The sequence below is a fragment of the Chironomus tepperi genome, unplaced genomic scaffold (assembly GCF_022539635.2).
Source record: "Chironomus tepperi strain 1889 unplaced genomic scaffold, CSIRO-AGI_Ctep_v1 contig_275, whole genome shotgun sequence".
Classification (NCBI taxonomy): domain Eukaryota; kingdom Metazoa; phylum Arthropoda; class Insecta; order Diptera; family Chironomidae; genus Chironomus; species Chironomus tepperi.
In genome coordinates, this window is record NW_027226397.1 from 182,203 (window position 1) to 202,607 (window position 20,405).

At 33.7% G+C, this 20,405-nt stretch overlaps 1 protein-coding gene across 2 annotated transcripts in view; it reads left to right on the forward strand.

The window, feature by feature from the left end:
* Nlg2 (Neuroligin 2) overlaps positions 1-20,405 on the forward strand; it is a 121,037-nt gene that overhangs the window by 60,909 nt on the left and 39,723 nt on the right. For both annotated transcript variants that reach the window (XM_070642258.1, XM_070642259.1), the window contains exons 6-7: positions 17,118-17,276; positions 19,032-19,220. In XM_070642258.1, the coding sequence (XP_070498359.1) occupies positions 17,118-17,276; positions 19,032-19,220 (348 nt within the window). The remainder of the gene's footprint in view (positions 1-17,117; positions 17,277-19,031; positions 19,221-20,405) is intronic.

A 20,405-nucleotide genomic window follows, 5' to 3' on the forward strand; every position in this document is an offset into this window, starting at 1 on the left:
CTGAGCATTCTGCAGGGTACATCAGGTCGATTGTGACTTTTTGCGTCGACAGAAGTTCTGCAAAACTTTTGGTCGCCATCAGGACCCCATCAGGTCTTGTGACGTACTCATGTCCTTACAGTGAGCAGAGCTTTTTTAAAGGATCAAAAGGATGTGGTACAATAGAATATTAGGCTCAATGTCTCCATGTCATATAGCTGGGTCCTTTAAACATTATATTTAACCAATGCTATACAAATTTAGAAAGTTATAATTGATCAATCAAGAAGTATGCACTTGATCTGAGAGGTGTTAGCAATGATTGCTAATATTAGAGAAGGGTACAGCGGTTTACGTGATCAGACATTCGTCAGACAAAATTCTTTCACGTCATTACTCCTCTAGATAGTCCATTTCACATTTGCAACCACAAAATGCGCCAATAACCCAGCAACTCTGCTCCAAGTCTAAAAACCAGCGAATATGAAAAATTGCGACGCTGATAAAATTTCACACAACTGCATATTGATAAAGCGAAAAGCCATAAATATTTATTAAATTCTTTATGGGTTTCAGTCAATGCTTACATTTTTCTTCCTACCCTCCAGTTTTTTTATTTCTCATTTTTTTGAGGAAAGACGGAAAATTTGTATTCAAATCAATAAAACTGAACTTCATGAGGAATTTGAGAGATTCTTTAAAATAGCTTGAAGGATGAAAAAATTCCAAAATGTTCATCATCTCTTGTTACTAAAGATCGTTGCTGATTTACGCGGAATAATAAGAAAAAAATATTATATTACGCGCATAGAATCGGTGGGGTTTTGACACGACACGATAATGGATGGAAGAAGAATCTTTAAATTTATATGCAAATATCACCTTTAACTTTTTTTTGGATAATGATGCCGCACAACTCAATGAATTCAATTTTTTTCGTTGCTGCTCTTCCTTGTTTGTCAAAAAGGAAGTAAATATTTTTTTTGAAGATAAATATTGAATATTTTTTTGCTCAATAATATCAGACAATTTTGATTGATCAAATCAAATTTTGTTTACTCAAACAAATCTAATTGAAATATTTTTTTTGTGCGATTTTACTTTGTGATGAATTTGGTATTGGAAATATTTGAATATTATTGAATTTATTGAGATTATTTGAACTTTTTGTTGGCATTTTCACGCATAATGTTCAATAAGTCATTCTAAGAATAGCACTAGGTGTTCGTTAGGGCACTGCTTCTTCGCTATATTAACTGTAAGTAGGATTTTCTGACAAATTCTCGAAACCGAGTACTAGACTACCCGGGAAGTCTCGGTTTTGGTCTCGATCTAGAGATCGGGAACCCTTACCGTCGGCTAGACACAAAGTATTAATTCTGATGACACTATGACGACTGATTTCGAGTCATTTTTAAGCTGAAAACATTGGGTCGCCGCATCATGACGCTTGGATTTGGATTGGATATCTCTTACATTCTTGATGCCCAGCATTTAAGCGATTAGAAGAAACTTTGATGAACAAAAATTGACAACAAATCATTTCCCATTCTGAGTGAGTACTGCCAGTGTGACTCTGACTTACTTACTTCGTTAACCGTACAGATCAATTGTGATCCATGGCCTTCCATAGAAGTCGCCTAAAACTAGCTCTATCGCTGGTTATCGTTTGTCAATTCACTATTCCAAGTGCAATACTATCTCTATTGACAGCTTCCTTCCAAGAGCTCTTTTGACACCCAGTCGAACTTTTGTCATCCACAAAGTCAGATTTAAAGACCTTTTTTAATGGAGAAGCTCCAAGTATTCTAATAACATATCCTGCCCTTCGAAGCCTGTTCATTTTAACACATTTTATAATGTCAGTCTCCCTAAAGAGCTATGAACCTAATATGGCTCTGAGAATCCTCCTCTCAAAAACACAGACAGCATGCTCATTCGCAGGAGTCATTTCCTATGACTCTGACCCATAAAGCGCAATTGGATGAATCAGTCAATGACTCTTAGTCGGTTTAAATCCATTACTATTCTAAAGTCACGCCAGCTTGTTTCCGAAATTTGAATTAACCAACTTGTGCTACTCGGCCATTCTATTTATAAATCAGCTCTAGGTGTATTTCAATCTGGGATTATAACAAATAATAACTGACGTAAAACATTTCATTTAAAATCCTTGATGAAAATCACAAAAAAAAACATTATGAGCCTTTTCAGCAGAATTTGTCATTTAACAGAAGTGATTTTAATGCTTTTCATTAACATTTATTCGTAATACATTTCCTGGAACATAAATAAAATATTACCATTGAAAATAATCAGACTAATTATTGACAATTGATTGTATATTTCGAGTGTAAATTTGATATACCCAATTAACAATTTGTATGTAATTTTGTGATTTTAATGTTCAATAGAAATTACTTTACAATGCCTAATTTAATGGAGCATTATGTGTAAATTTTGAATATTTTTGTATTGTTGTATATTGAATTTAGTGAGGAATTGTTCAGCATTTTGGCTGAAAATGGAACATTTTGAACAACTCTGAGTGTGCAATTTGGCATAATGTCTAGTTAATAACTAGATCTAAAGTTGGTTAATGACTAATTTTATGGGATGTTACTGAGAAAATGTCATTATTTGCATATTGCTGATCCGTCGTATTATCCTCATTGGAACGCTCTTTCGATTCAAGTCATTTGATATGAAGTCAAAACCAATGTTGCCAAATGTATACAACAAGACCGAGACCAAAATTTCCAGGGTAGGCTCAGTATCAGTCTTGGTCTTGGTCTCGGTCACGAGAATTTATAAGACCAAGACTTCGGGAAACCTAACTTCAATGTCAATTAGACACTATGTCAAGGTGTCCAATCGGTAACTTGTTCAAATGAGAATTGGAACAACGAAATTTAAGCCCTTGAACCCTTCCTCGAACTTATGACTTTCAATTTCATATTTTATTCTTATAATAATTCTAATAAAGGGTCACTCACTCATTACTTGGGTTCGGTCTCGAATTGAAAACTTGAATTTCCTGAATTTTAGATGAGTAGCCCCTTAGTGTTCGGTAGTACCTTATGATTTGTCCGAGTTTGTAGACTTGGATTTTTTGTCTGCAGAACTGCAGTTTTGGACGAATCCTACTTATTACGTAGCTCAAAATGAGAGATAATGTGGTTTAAGTTCTGATTTATATCATGCTTAAATCTTTGATTTTCTGTAATAATTAAGTAACAGGAACAACGAGGAGTTTGTCAAAAATGACAATTTCTTCCACGTTCCACACAAAGACACCAAATGACCCCTAATCAATATTTTCCCTTCAATCTAAATTAGCCATCCTAAATGACAACGATAATCACATAAAAAATTACACAATGGTTTCCTCTATTAAATCACAGATTCCATTAAATTCGTTACTATAGATAATGTAATTATGATGATAAAGATAATAAAAAGGACAAAACACAATAACGGCTCTAATACAACGAAAAATGTCTATTATTAATAACGAACATAATTGAATTCATTACAATGACATAAAATAAAAAGGAAAGAAACAAAAAACAAAAAAAAAAGCCTCAAAAATCATTAAAGATTGAAGAAAAAGAAAATTGACTGTTGTGCTGCAAGTTGATCATAATTTATGGGACTTTATTGTCTAGAATTTTGATACATCATTACGGATGATAACGGAAACATTAAAAGTAATGTCCTATGGTTTCATGGAGCAGTAATGGGATATTTTGATGACAGATTTAAGGGCCCACGAGTTGGTTTCTGTTTTTATTTTTTTGAAAATTTATGGGAATTTTTGGGAACGGATTTAATTTGAAAAGTTTCTTATTACTTTTTTTTTTGAATTTTATGCTTTTTAAGGGGAAATTTTTAGGTGACTTTTTTAAAGCTTTTGGTGTTGAATTTACTGTTGTTAGTGAAATTATAATCCATAACTTTCAAACCGGAAGTCACATGGAGTAAAAATGACAAAAAATCCCGTTTTTGATCGAAAAGACAATGGGTATAAATGAGCGACCTTATGAGAATTCATACGTTACAACTTATTGATGGCAAGATAATGTCCAGTAGATGTATTTCTAATGTAGTTCTAATGTATTTAAGTTCACTAAGGCAATAAAATCGTGCATGTTCGATTTTGAAAGCATACTCATGAGTACGCTCCTTGTCTACTTTGAAAGGTCGATATGAGTCTGGGTTGAGCTAGGATTTCAAAACATCTGCCCTCACCAGGTTATTGCAAGATTTTTGCCATTTCTACGTCGTGTTCTTTCCGGGCTAGCTTTTACTAATATTTAATGGCTATTCACTACGTTCGAAAACAAGGGTTTAAGCCCAAATAGCACAAGTAGGTTGATTATTCCAAAATCCATCTCTAGAAAAACGGGACTTTTTAAGAAGGTGTCAGTTCTAAACCAAATCAGACAATAAACCACCGTCACACCAGTCTGAAGTTTGAAATTTGTATTTATTAACCCCAGAAGGCAAACTGTTAGAATTTACCAAAAATCTGGCTCCAGGGTAACTTAACGCTTGATTTAGGCCGGATTTTATCAAATCTGGCCTTGAACTAGAGTTAAGCCGGCTTGGACACGAATATTCGATCATAAACACGCCATGTGCTCTTAGGAACTAACTTGTGTAATTTTAGGAAGTCAATCCATCATTTTTTGACAAATCATCTGCAAGTCCTATAACTTATAAAGCAGAATGCATAAATATCGACTGATTTGATGCTGAACTAGCTATATCAAATTTGAGATAATCTGAAACCTTATTGTTCACACTATAATAATATTTGTCTATATGACATTCTAGTCAATAAAACTTCTAAATTTTATTGCAAACTACAAACTCAAAAACTAACAAAAATTCTCACAACAATAAAAAATTTCCCAAAAATCCAATTAATATTTATATCTATATTCAAATGAGCACTCATAAAACCAAACTTTGTCAATAAAATTCAAAAATTTTGCACAAATAATTGTGTGTATACGATAGACATCCTGATTGTTTCATAATATGCAAATGATGTGCCAAAAATAACAAAAAACATCAAAGTGGAAAAAAATCAAATTTTAATCCAAATAAAAATCATAATAATTGTTTTGAAAAACACATGAAAGGAACAAAAAAGAATCATTTACGTAATTACAATTGTGAAAGTTTCATGCCATAAAGCCAAAAGTTCGTATAGCTGGAAATACAAAAAAAGTTTTTCTTCTTGTTTGTCTTTTATCTTTTTTTTTTTGAGATGGATTTTCAAAAGAAATGTCAACGCCTAAAGGCAGCACTGCTCTAAATAACAAAATTATTGCAGTATATTACAAGATCTGTACCCGAGCCACACAAGTCAAGAATGCTCCGCCACAGAGCTTTTAAGGATCCGCTGAACCTAATTTACTAATATCAAATGGAAGCAGTCCCCATTTGCCGTCCATTTGGCGTCCATACCTCATTTGTGTCACTCGGCATAAGCTTAACATTTCACCTACTCTACACACAAAATGACTTCTTTCCTCTCATTTTATTGTAAGCACATCTGAACTTGCTCGAGTACTCGACATTATTTCACAAGAAAATGAAATATATCCATGGAGTACATGACTTTCGGCTAAATTTTATTTTTTTCTCTTAAATCAAGATTTTAACCTCGTTTCAAATATTTGATCAGCATTTGACAGCCAAACACAAAAGGAGCTAGAGCAGGAATGAAAAATTATTGTGAGGACGCAGATGGAGAGGAATTTTTATTGAGATTAGAATTGGGGGATTTGAGGGTTTAAGGCGCAGTTTTGGAGATTTTGCTGAATTTGGAGCGATTTAGGCTGTTTTTTTTGAATTTTTGGGTGAACTTGTAGAAATTTTGACGGATTTTGTATAAATTTTGGATTAATTTGTAGACATTAAGGATGAATTTGTGGGAATTTTGTCTGAATTTGTGGAAATTTAGGCTGAATTTGAGAAAAGTTTAGGCTGAATTTGAGGAAATTTTGACTGAATTTGAGGAAAGTTAAGGCTGAATTTGAGGAAATTTAGGCTGAATTTGTGGAAATTTAGGCTGAATTTGAGAAATTTTCAGAAGTTGAAGACATTTGAGGATTTAGTCAAGATTTAGTGATATCTCCAGACAAACTCAAGTCAACTCCTTAAGCTCCACATCAAACAATACCAGTATCAAGCCCAAACAGCTCAAAATCTGTCACATTCCATCCTCAAAATCCCGCATTCCAAAAATACATTTGAAGGCACGATGAAAAAAAAAATCAAAAATTCAATTCACAAAAATCACATCACCCTCCTAAATTCATTCTTCCTCACTTTCCATTCTCATCTAGTTTGATTTGCGTTACATACATAATATATGTGAAGTATATACGATACACTTGACTGCAATATTTCACATAAACGTTGATATATAAATGAAAGGAAAATTTCTATTTTATATACTGCGAAAATATACTTTATTAGGACGTGATTTCCATACCATATTTAGTTCTCATTCCCTTATTTTGCATATGAGAACACACACATGATATGATGGTGTTGATGGCGAGAATATTAAAGTACTGTCTCGCAATCTCTGCTCATTTTTTTCATCCTATATACCCACATGCTCTGTAATGCACTTAAATATGCATGCAAATCGTTTGCGAAGATGTTCGAGCCTTAACATCCAACCTTTATTTCTCATTAAATTGCAAAAGTCGTTCCGTTATGTTGAAGACCATTTGTCGGAGACAAGAGGCAAGAAGAGTGAGACGGCATATAAAAATTGTTATGAAGATATTATGGCATTTGGAAGTAAATAACAGTTTATATGGCAACATGTGGGTTGTTGATGTTCTAGGTCGATTGATTTTTGGAAAATTTGATTTTAGAAGGTCAAGTATGAATGGGTTTGGGGTAAGTGGGGTAATATTGGGGATGGAATGTCACCAGAGGGGATTACAGTGATGAATCTTATTTTTGACCGATAAAATGGATGAAATAACGGCCGTCAAGTTCTGTTTGGACAAGTATACGTCATTTCTACATTTTGAGGTCACCGCGGAAACTTAAGGATATCCTAGCGACTGTATTGAATCATTGGGGATTATAAAGACCTATCAATACAATCTAGCATACAAAAAGTCCATCATAGGCTCGATTTTAAGGTTACAAAATGCATAAAGAGTACTATAATCACATAAAAGGATCTACAACGTCGATCGATTGCCAAAGAGCTACTTCATGCCTGTTAAGGTACCATATGATCTCTTTAAAAGCATAATATCCAAAATTTATTAGATATTTTATTAAATATCCCTAAACCTAACCTTAAATTCCCAACCACATGTCTATTTAAATTAAATTTCATCACAATACCAACTTTGCATCCTCAACAAGCTGTAAACCTCCCAAGATTATTCACATCAACCAGCCAACCGCTGTTACAGCTAGCAACAATCAACACTATTCGATCTCTATGTGAACATTAAATCGTGTCAAATTAATGTAATTTATTTTCAATTCCGTAGTGCATTTGCAGTGTGTATTAAATATCAACTGCAAGCACGGCGGAAGTGAAGATAAATTGTGAAATTAATCAACGAAAAGAAAAAAAAGAAAAAAAATCATTGGAAATAAGTTGACATGTGATTCTGGAATGTGTAAAATTGCAATAATTAATTCTACTTGAAAATGTATGCATACCGCATTACTTCAGCACTAGTGACTCTTGTTTCGAGTACGTGGATGTTGAAACAGTGATGAAAATGAAGTTTGATATGTGAATGTTATGTAAATATTGTGTGTGATGATTTAAAGAGGGAGGATGTGGTGTGAGGCAAGGCAAGGCAAGGAGATATAAGAGAAATATGGATTATTTGGAAGGTTAAAAGGTTAAGAGTGCAGCCAGAGTAGAGAATATGAAAAATTTCGAATATTTAACCAAAATTTCAACGAATGTTCAAACAAGATTCTGGATTCGAGGAACGAAACTTAAAATGGACTACAGGCAGAAATTTCTTATTTACAAACTTACTTTGATGGCAATTCAGACCATGGCCTTCCTCATATGACGTCTAAAGCTGACTCTATCGCTGGCCAATTTCCAACATTCAGTACAATGCTGTTTCTATCAATAGTCTCCTTCCAAATGTTCTATGGTCGTCAATATGATAATTTACCATTTACAAAGTCGGATTAATTCGGATTTCAAAGTTTTGGCTCCAGACCTGACTCTGACTCTGAGTTATAACCAGATTAGGTGCCGGCACTAGATTTTGGATCAATTACTCTACTTCTGGTATTCGAATTTGTTCACTTTTATTCGTCTTACGCTATCAGCATCTCTATAAAGACCTATCATGTAAAGAACGTGCTCTCAAGAGAAGAGTACGCTAAGGTTACGCCTACCGAGCAAGCTCAACAAGTATATTAAGGTAGAGCAAGCTCTTGAGAGCATGTCTTTGCCAGTTAGTGAAACTGACTCAATTCATTGATAGAAATACCATCAAAGTGATACAAACCAATCGATTAGCAATCGGTAGGTCTAGAATTGAGCAGGATTTCCAACAAACCATCATTCAATAACCTGTCATCACCCATTAATCACATGTAATGCGCAGCTTCATATCTCAAGGTCACAAAATGCTATAAAATAATGAAAACTTTAAGATAAAGGCTTCAAAAATGAATGAAACAAAAATTGAATTTCGAGGAATTTAAAGCAACTTTTTTCCCCCTCAAGCCATACAAACCCCATCATATGAGTTTCAGTCGCTTTTATACTCACGATACGATGAAACCATACGACGACATCGTACAAAGTATTTTGATTTGAAATCAAATATTTGTACTGTGATATGTGGAAATTATTAAACATCAAACAAAATTTCCATTTAATTTAAATATCAAAAGTATTTTGTTGAAATTTAAATAAAATTTAGAGTCATGGTGCTTCAACTTATGTATGTCACAGGAAGTACGCCTCTCAAGTGCAAGACAACACTGTCGTAAATGTAAACATTAAAATTGTATAATTAAGACGATTGTATTTAATAAATTTTTTATACTTACTCGTTTCTTCCTTTAAACACCTGAAACAATCCTCTTTATAGAGTTGAAAAAGTCATTTGAATTACAAATTTTACAACGCAATAAAAGAAAGTTCTTACAATTTATTCATTTAATTAACATTTGAGAGGAAAAAAGAAAAGATTTTTTTTATGCCACAGCCAGTACAAATGAGGTTCTTTTGTGTGTGATTGAAACATAAAAAATATGCTTTTTTGTTCTCAATTCTTTCATTTTTTAATCACCAATTTAATGCTGTGGAATTATACTTTTTTTCATAAATTTTTTAAGATTGTTTAATTAAGGCTTTTATAGGAGCTTGTGCCAAATTTTTTGGCTGTTGTTTGAACTGGGAAATATGTTTTAGGTTTTGCTGTAAATTTGACTAGGATGTGCTTGACTGAAGTCTTATTGGCATCTACTCTAACATATAAATTGCATTTACGCATTTAGCAGCATAATGCAGTCGTTAAGGCTCTTTGTTGAGGCGGCTACGTAGTCGCATTGAATGCAAGGTTAGAGCGTGCCTTGACGACTACCTGAAGTCTGATTTTTGCTCTCATTTTCAAGGAGAAAATCTTAAATTTGCCTCCTGTATGGAAAGCTTAATAAATGTCAAGTTTATAACTACACATGATGTTGACTAATCGCAGCATGGTCAACTCAGGATGTGGTTTCATTTCAGATGACAATACTTGCTACAACTTACAATATTGAAATTTAATTTCATTAATTATAGCATTTATAGAAGTGGTGGGCTACCTTTTATTTTTCTCGGCACACTTCTCTGGTAAACTTTGACTGAAACACGTCACAGCATACGGTACACGGCACACGAAGCACATGTTGCCCACCACTGATTTAGAGCAAATTTTATGCTATCCAACTACACAGCAGACCCAGCCATAAGCTACTAACTCAATATTGGGCTAATGCTTGAAATTCGAGCTCTCTGCAATGTCTGGTTTCTGGGATCTTGGACCTGAACCAGTCAGCTAAATACTTAATCAAAATGAATTAATAAGTATATTTTTTTAGCCAAAAATGCGGTACAAAGCTGAAACTGCCCAAAAAATTTAAAGTATTTGAATTTGTTCAGAAACCTCTTCGATAGTTTGGAATCTTCTTTTTAAAAAATTCTAGCTATGCTTCTGTATCATATTAGACTCAGTAAGGATGGAATCTGCATGTCACTAAACTCAAAAGACACTCGACTTAGAAAAGATGAGAAATCTATCTCAAAGCCAGTGTAAGTCTGACTTGGACCATAACAGGCAAAACATATGATTTTGGGGTACAGAAATACCACTACGGGAACTTAAAAGCGGTCTTTTTGCCTTTTAGAGAGAGTAACATATCTACGAATCTAGTCCCAGATCAGAGCCTTGTCAGCCTTGCTCCAAATTTTCAGCCAAATCAACGTCATCTTCCTTCCGGGATAATAATATACCATAAACAGGAAACGAAGTGATTGACTTGTAATTGACCGATATTAACTGAAATTCACAACTTATTCATCTATAAGATCCCTTTAGATTCCCATTAAATTTACTCTAAATAACACACACAAAAAAAGCTTATTTTTCACTCAATAATTTTCCCAAGACATCATTCATGAAAGGATTCATTGATTGCAATATTATAAAAGGGAGCCATAAATTGAGCCATCCATTGTGAACCAAAAAAAAGATGATGGATTGATTGAAAGATTGCAAAACACAGCCTTGAGCACTTCCTGATGTTTTCTTCATTTTCCTAGATTTATTTTTGCTACTTTATCTTGATAAAATGATGATAATCTTGATATTTCTATTAGGTAGTGGTGCTGACTGGTTGGCATTAATAATCAATGAAGTGTGGTTTGTGGCTGAATTTTTGGATTTTTATTAGGTTTTGAATTATTGACAAAAATTGCAATTAATAAGAAAAATTGTGAAAAAATTCAAAAATTTACTCAGGTTATGCCTGCCAACTTCCTCACATCCAACCCCACCCCAATAAATTGACAAAAAAATAATTTTCCTCAAAAATTTCATCTCCATTGAACTTTTAAAAATGCGTTAAGCACATTCATCATCAATTGATAACATCATTGCTTGCGTTCCCTCTTTTTATTTCCATTTTATCACCTGATATGCATGCATGCTTCAAATTGAAAATTTTCAATTTTTTGTTGCTTCTGCTGTTTTTCAACGTAAAAAAAACATTGAGCAGCATTGCGAATACACCTTTTGATTAAAAAAAAAGGAAAGAAGAAAGGAAGGCAAATGTATTTTTTTGAAAAGAAAGACTCATGTCTCTTAGCACGAATCCAATAACCATTATAGAAAATTAAGTTCATTCATTCATTCATGATGTTATTTTATCCATTATATCGAATGTTTTCATATTAAATGTAGGCAGATGTGTATTTAGGGATGTTAATAGGAAGCTGTCTATGACATTTTCAAAGCTTAATGAATTGGGTTTAAATGAAGGAAATAATAATAACTTGATATGACTGAATTTCAAGTGAGTAGGTGTCGTAGTGATTTCGTTCTTTGGGAATTGTTCATCGCACATCGACCCAGGGATCATGGGTTTAAGACCCTACCGTTAGAACCAGTCACTGGCATTCTATGACATGAACTTGTCATTAACTATTGATAATGTCCTTTTGTCCACTCGAGAGAATTAGCATGGGAAAAGTTTGATTTTGTTGGCTACAGGCAGCAATGTCGTGAAAGGAACAGTTTGGATCCGATTCTAAACTGTAGATGTAGGTTCGAGTGTGATGGTTTGGTGAATCTTCACTCGTTTATTTCTTAGTCAAATAAGCTTCCTACGTTTTAATATCTAGGGAGCTAATGAGCCGAAATTAAAGTTTTCTTCAATAAGCCCGAATGGTTAAATTGCTGCAAAAAATGGTCAACTTGCACAGTGCCGTCAGAGCAATTTCACGTCTTGTCGTTAACATGGCGATGTAGCAGTGCTCTAGAATATGCATTGTGCTGATCTGGAATGCGTCAAAAAACATGCGAAAAGGACCAGATCCAAATGTGCATAGAAATCAAGTGACATCAAGTATAAAAGCTCTGTTCTTTATTTAGTCACAAACTCAACGATTAGTTCAATATTAATAAGGTTTAATATTAATAAGGATTCTTTTGATTTCATGATTAAACCAGTAGTCTGAGACTTGTTAGATTGTAGAATGATAAAGTTGACTATGCTACTCACTAGTACGAGACCAGTAACCTCCTTACTAGACACAAGTATGAGACGAGCAATTTCCTGACAAGACCAGACATTTGAGACAATAACTTCTTGACTAGACACAATTTTAAGAAAATAATTTCCCTTTTGGAATTTCTGACTGTTTGTTATTCAGAACAAGTAACTCCTAGTCTACCCACAAATCTAAGACTTTCAACCCCCTCACTACACCACTGACAATAGAAAATGCGAATTTAATACCACAACAACAAAAGAAAAGAAATCGTGCTTCACATGAGAATTATTTAAATGTTACTTTAATTAATGAAGTGCCAACATTATTAAATTTCACACTGCGATTTTATTATTAAAATTATCTTTAATGATCTCTTGATTTTTGCACCTACCTATTTCAATAATAGTATTAAGTGATATAATGTCGCAATTCAACCTACAAAATTACAATGTCATATTGTCATTTAATTATGCTTTGACTTGAAAAGGAATTTCTATATAGGAATTAGAGGTTTTCATAATTAATAGCTACAATTAGTTAAGAGTGTGTTGGGATTTACAATGTAAATTGTCGTAAGCTTTAATGTTGATGTTTAATCAACATGAAGAATTAAATGCTTTATAAGAATAATAATATTTTTTTTATGTTAAGACCTTAGGCATGAGGATTCAGTTACCGAAAACTTTTGATGATGGAGTACCTTTTTGTGTAAATCAAATTGTTAAACTTTTGCTTTTAAAAAATGTACCTGAGGTATGATATGAAGGTGAAAAGAGGTATGAGGCCGTACACGTATTAAGTTACGCAAAAGAAAATCGAATTTATAGAAATCGAATTCCTCGTTACAAAATGTCCATTAAAACAAAAAACAGCTACTGTTACAAAATCTTAAGGAAAGGGGGTGGGGGTACCCCTAAAAAGCGGACGTAATAAGTGAACGGCCCCTATAGGAATTGGTATGGTAATGGACAGTGACTTTAAAGCTACGCAGCTGTTTCGTCTCCATCAAAATCACATTGCTTTATTTTTAATCATATTCCCATTAATTATCATTAATTTCTTAACAGAAAAGTTTTTTTTTCGTAACTCCATCAATTGCTCCTCATCGATATTATAGAAAAGTTCAAAATCTTTTCAATCACATTGATCTTTATTGAGTTTCTAAATGAGTTTATTGACTTAAGTAACAAGTTGTTTTAATGATTTTTTCTTTCGTTCATTAATGAATTGATGTTCTTCTTTGAACTTTCATGACATGAATGGAATATTAATTTATGTTTTTGAAATGAGAGAAATTGATGACAATGAAATATTGTTATGACGATTTTATGGGATGGGAATGGAAGTAAAAATGTTTGAATGACTTGATTTTGTAATGAATTGATACCCGAAAGGCAAACGGTGGGGAAAAGAATTGGAAAATAATGTCTCAAGGTCAAGTGAGGCCATATTTTGACGGATTCGACTCCAAGCTAGAATAGGGTGGCCAGATGATTTTCGCAAAAAGGCTTTGTCGAATAGAAAAATACAGCAGCGTCCTGGCAAAAGTACAGATGGCCGCCCTAAGCTGGAATCCTGTCAACTAAGGGACGTTTTTTCTGGATTGTTATGCCGTGTGCTTTTTGGAAATGCTTAAAGACTTTAAAACTTATTCAAAATATGCAAAACTCCCAATAAGGAATATTTATGTCATTTTAACGTTTCTGTCATCTATATGACAATTTTGACACCTAGGCAGCAATTTGGAACAAACATTGTGAATGCTCATAAGAAAATCAGACCAGAAATCGTGGTTGCCTGTAAATTACGCCATTATTGTGGATCTGATAGCAATTTCTGATTAGTTTTTCTTACATACTTACTTACTTCCTTGGCGATGGTTCTTTAGATAACTTCTGCCAGTTTCTAATTCCCACCACTTTTGCAGCATTGCTGAAACAGTTATTTCATGATTTCTTGGTCTCTTTCCATCCAGAAAGTCGCAAGTTCACACACATTACTGTCAAATTCATTTTGAATCACTGCGAGGGCAACCGAATACCAAAAATCAGTAAATTGATCAAAAACCTGGAATTAGGCCATCATATCTCTGATTTTGTGCCGGATTCGATGTAAATTCGGCACCATGCTAAAGTCACGCCAACGTGATTCCAAATTTGGATCAATTAACCAATTCGTGCTATTCAGAGACAGTTTCATAGCATCCATACCATTCTACTCGGGCTCATAACATCAATGAAGCCATCAATTTCCAAATACTTCTTCTTATTAATTCTAATTTTTCTGCTAATTCATGCGAGAAACATCCAACTATTTTCAAGTTGATTCAAAACTGCTCAATTATCATCAATTTTACAAGCATCGAATATCTAGAATACAAATTCACGAAATACAGACAAAATACTTGCCAAATAAATGTACAACAAATCAGGGGTGTAGCTAGGAGACTCAAAACTTTCAAAACAACATTTTAAACTCCTTCCCTACAAAGCAATCCAGCTTCATCCATATGAAACTCAAAAATAATTTCACAATCGTTCCATTTATGTCACTTTTTTGTCTTCTTGATTTTTATTTTTCGTTCATATCACTTTGCAGTCTTGTCTAATACGACGATTACAATGTCTTACAGTTGAGAATTATAAGGAAGACGATGAACCAGCAAAATATAAAAAAAAAAATGAAATTGAAAACTTTTGTTTTTTGTGCTGTCTTCCATTTTTAAAAATAAAATAAAAAGTTACAAAGAAGCTTAACGACGCAAAGCTCTCTCAATATATAAAGCGATGCCACATTTTTTGTATTGCTGTGCAACATTTGGGGACGTTTGGTTGTGATGTTTGACTTTTGGGGAATTAATGGTTGTCTTACTTGAGGATGACGTGGATCTGGCTAGGTGCCGGATTCGGTTAACACGCCAAAGTCGAGTTGATTATAATTCCTGTACCAGGCCAATTTGACTTTGACTTGCTGTTGGACTCAGTTTACATAGCTCAATCCGATCTAGGTTGCAGACTGGGCTTTGACTTGCTGCTAGACTCGGTTTACATGCAAAAATGTATCAATTCGGAATTCCGGCACCGAAATTGGTATCAATTCAACTCTGGCATATAAACCGAGTTCAGCAGCAAATCAGAGTCATGCCAGCTTAATGTCAGAATTTGAATCAATGTCCCGCCTTACGCTACTCAAGAATCTCACTTAATCATGCCTTAACACTTCAAAATCCAAATTTTACATTCAGTTCACCTCATTTCCACACAAACCCCATTTATTGAGTGTTACGTAAATTGATTGAATTGCGTGAGAAATCGATTAGAACGTCAGCCATTTGGATGAAATGTTAAGATAGTCAACACATATGATGCCTTAAACAAAAAAAATTGTTACGTTGATGCTTTTCCTCATCATGTCAATGCTTATCGACGAGTGACGATGGAAAATGAAATTGATTTTGGCTGAAGTGTGAGGAACAAAATTTTTTTATATTCCTTTAATATGAGTAATTGAATTTATGTGAAATATGGGTGATTCTGCGAAGTATGAGGGACTGTATGCCTTTGGTGATTTTTTTGAATGAAAAATTGAGTTTGGTTTTGATTGTTTTTCTTTCTGGGAAATTTAATTAGATGATGAAGAAGATATATGTCAATAGCACATGCAAGCCACATGCTCATGAATCAAGCTACATGAATATTGTGTTCTTTTAGTAAACAGGAAAGCACAAAGCTTAGAAATGGCTAAAAATTTGACCAAAGGTCAGCGTGACTTTGAGTTTAAGCTAGATTCGATGAGATTCGGCCTCAGGACAGAGAAGAACTAAAGTTTGACTCGAATTTTGTATGAAAAAGTCGACTCAAATCGACTTATCCAGTTTAAGTCGACTTTAAGCTCTGGACAACAGTCGATTCAGTGTCTGAAGATATATTGTTGACCACATATTAGCTTTTGAATGTAGAATATCAAAAAATGTGGTAAATCAAGATGATTCCATCTCTAGCAGCACAATGTAATTGCAGTGTTGCCATGTTGGTGACATGACGTGATTGTATGCAGACGGACTGACCCTAATAGACCAAAATATCATTTTTGGGTATCGTAGTAATGTTTCTGCAATCATTAAAGTATGCTCTTTGTCTGTTAGGGTAAATGACTGCTTACTTACTTACTTACTTCGCTGACCGTACAGATCAACTGTGATCCATGGCCTCTCGCAGATGTCGCCTATAACTGGTTCTATCGCCGGCTTCCACCTGCCAATTGCCAATACCAAATGCAATGCTGTCTCTATCGACTCTATGACTGCTTATTTCAGCTTATTTGTACGTCGAAAATCAAATTAAACTTCATCGTGCTCTTTGGGTATTTGACTACATATGTGCCTATTTTTAAAGACGACAGATTGCATCACAGTGACCTTAAATTGACTTCTAGGTCATGAATGTATTCTCTAATTTACCTAGTAAGTCATAGAATGAAGTTCATCCATGGATTCACCCATCACCACACATAACCATTGATGCATACTCGATGATAACTCATGAATCTTCAATTAATCTTTCAAAAAGTACTTTTCAAAATATTTCTCACATTATTTTACTTCCAAAAACCCTCCTATTCCTAAAAACGAGATCTTGATTGCAATGTAGGAGTTGTGGGAAATTGTCGATAACTGAGGGGATGAAAATTAAAGGCAGGAGGAACGAAAAGAGATTCTTTTTTATGATTGCACATAAAACACCTTTACCTCCTGGTTTTATGCAAAAATGTTGAAATTGAAAATCGAACTCACAAAAAAAATATAAATCTTAAAATTTTACATCCAAAATGTTTTTATTTACAGATGAATCAGGTGCCTCAATAGATAAGCCAATGGCAACATTAGTGTACATTCATGGAGAGTCATACGAATGGAATTCTGGAAATTTATATGATGGAACTGTACTCGCTGCCCATAGCAAGATAATTGTTGTAACGATAAATTTTCGTTTAGGCATTCTCGGTACGTATACAGCAAAGACTCATTTCTCTCTTCCATTTTTTTTTATCTTTATTTAATTTCTATGGTAGCACATTCTCGCTGAGATTATTTTTTATGCCAGCATTTTGCGCATCTGTAAAATATATATTGACTTCAAATGTTTATTTTTTCATAAATTTTTTAAGGAAAAGAAAAAGAAAATAAAAAAAAAAGAAAGAAATGAATGAAAAGTCATAAAAGCTTCAAAAGGTAAAAATGATTTTTTTTTTTCTTCGGGGGCTTTGGAAATAATTCGTGGATCTAAAGATTAGCCTTTGGGGGAATTCTGTCAGAATGTTTAGTCAGGCATGAAACAATGTTTAATCAGCATTGTTTAAAGTTAATGCCGCAAACTCTAAGATACAAAGTGAGCATACTTACTTAACTAAGTGAGCTCATGTTTTCAAGTCAGATTGAGGGTACAATTTGTTGACAAAAAGAACAATGGTACCCCGAGTGACTAAAATGAAGAATAAATCTCCTTTATTGACACCAAATGGAAGTCACCATATGGTCGCATATAGCATAATATGATAAAAATATCATATTTTTGGCAGTCAAGTCTAGGCGGCTTCCATTTATTGCTAATAAGGAGAATTAAAAGGAGATTTAGCGGAACTTTAAAGCTTAGTGGTGAAGTCTTCTTCATTTGTGTCGCTCGGAGTACGATATATTATACAACATTCGAATGTTTTTAGATGAATTTTTATCATTTATACAGATTCGCCTTTCATAAAAAGGAATTTTCTTAGAAAATGAATGGCAATCTGATTTATATTATTTTATGTTTTATCTTCCGAAATTCACAGGAATCCATTTAAGTTCCACTCCACTTGAGTTTCACAAAGTGAACGGTTTCGACAAGTTTCGAACCAAAACTCCATTGTTACTAAAACTGACTTCACTTTTTTAGATTACAAGAGAAACTTTTGAACTCTCGGTTTTGACAAATCTTTGACACCGTGACTGAAAAGACTGAAATTTAAATCTCGTGAACGTTTCTAAAGTCCAGACTCTATTGTTGTCAGTCTCGACAAATATCAGAAACCCGATTGCCTTGAAAGATTCTTTTTTGAGAAACTTTGCCTTTTCATTGCCTTTGCAAAGTTTGCCTTTTTCAAGGTCAAGGTTTATCAACACTGCTTTCGAGTCCAGTGAATTTCAATTCCCAGAGTTCTTCCAACTCTGGTTTGAGCAATCATATCGTCTCTCACAAATCATTTCTTCAAGTAAACATCCATAAAACTCTTAGGTCAGTGACCATTAATCTGCCAAAAACCCCAATTTCCATCCATTAAAAATATTAAATCAAAAGCCATTCAATCATCAACATAAAGTCACCCCGCATCATATGAAAAAATAGGTCAAATGAGCATTATATCTGAAACCTCAGCAAAATGACGATGCAAAAAAAAGGAAAGAGTCTCGCAGAACTTTATCAAAGGGGAAAAATAAGAAGGCAGTAGGAAGAAAAAATAATTTTTATGCGAAGGCAGTGCTGAGAAAAAATTTATGGCAGTGCAAATGTTTTATAATAAACAATATCCTATATGAATTTCAGATAAAAAAATAAAAATGGGAGTTTATGCTCTACGAATGGGTTACGTTACTGACTTTGAAGTTCTTATGATGAAAAATTTTCATTTCTCATTCGTAAATTTGTAATAAAAATATATTTTATAGTCATAATTCAGCCATTCCCATACCTTAACATTTATTAATTTATTCATTTCACAGGATTTTTAAAAACTGGCACAAAGGCATCATCTCAGGGAAATTTTGGATTAATGGATCTGGTTGCTGGCTTACATTGGTTACGTGAAAATTTGCCAGCATTTAATGGCAATCCAAATATGGTGACGCTAATGGGACATGGTCATGGTGCTGCACTTGCAAATATTTTGATAGTATCACCCGTAGCTAGTGGTATGTTATTCCTGTTTCAACACTTATATTTTATTTTTTTTATATTCATTGTGTTCACAGCACATATGTTGCATGGGAGTGAGAAAATTGTGCATATATGAGATATTGCTGCTTTTTTATATGCAGCAACATGCACAGAAAAAAGAAAATTGCAATGTCAGGGCATAAAAATGTAAATTTGTGTATACAATTTTTCACATACATTTTTTTATAGCAATTGCAATTGCAGAACATATAAAAAAATCTATGATGATGCAATACATCAACATTTGTGGCTGAAAATTGCATCCAAAATAAAAATTTTTTTTGCAACAATGAAAAACTAAATTGGAAGGAAATTGAAATTTCAATTATGAAGCACAAAAAAAATTGCACATAGTCTAGGGGATTGATCAACAAATTACATAAGCCACAAGTTTATCAAAAATTCATCAGATATGATTTTCAATTATGTAGATTTCATTACTTCATGAACACCCTGAGAGATAAAAGCTTGTGGTGAGAGGTAAATCTCATCTCTTTAATATTGCTAAGAGGCTTGATGATGGGGTGTATGTGAAAGGAATTTGTATGTAGATTCTAGAGCTTTCTCAATTTATTATGGATATTCTAGAATTGGGACAAAATCAGAAGATAAGATAAAATGCTCTTCAAGCAGAGTTGGCTGGACTTTGGGAGTCCAGATTCCAAAAGTTCAAAATGGCACATCAACTATCGAGTCCTGTCAACTCTGCTTCCAACTGATCTTGAATTTTAATTTACAATTTTTTGACCCAAATACCCCAAATCCTTACTTATTTGCTTACTTACTGAAACTATGTTCGTATGTGGAACTTAGGTCACAACAAAAGGTTCTTTTCAGAGCTAAGTAGCTTTTTTAGCTCCTGGCCGCCTTTTACATCCAAGGGCGGTGAAACAAGCTTGTACTACTGTCCAAGAAATGATATTTTCTATGGCATTAGAATCCCAATTCCTGATCCACCATCATTTTTAAAGAAGAAACCAAGGGTCAGACACTCCAGTGGTACAGTACTGTACTTACTGTACTTGTTGAATTTATATGAAAGTACAGTAATTACTTGTATGAAAAGTACAGTAAGTACAGTAAGTACAGTACTGTACCACTGGAGTGTCTGACCCTTGAAAGAAACATCCAGTCTTATGAAACATTTCTGCATCATTTGA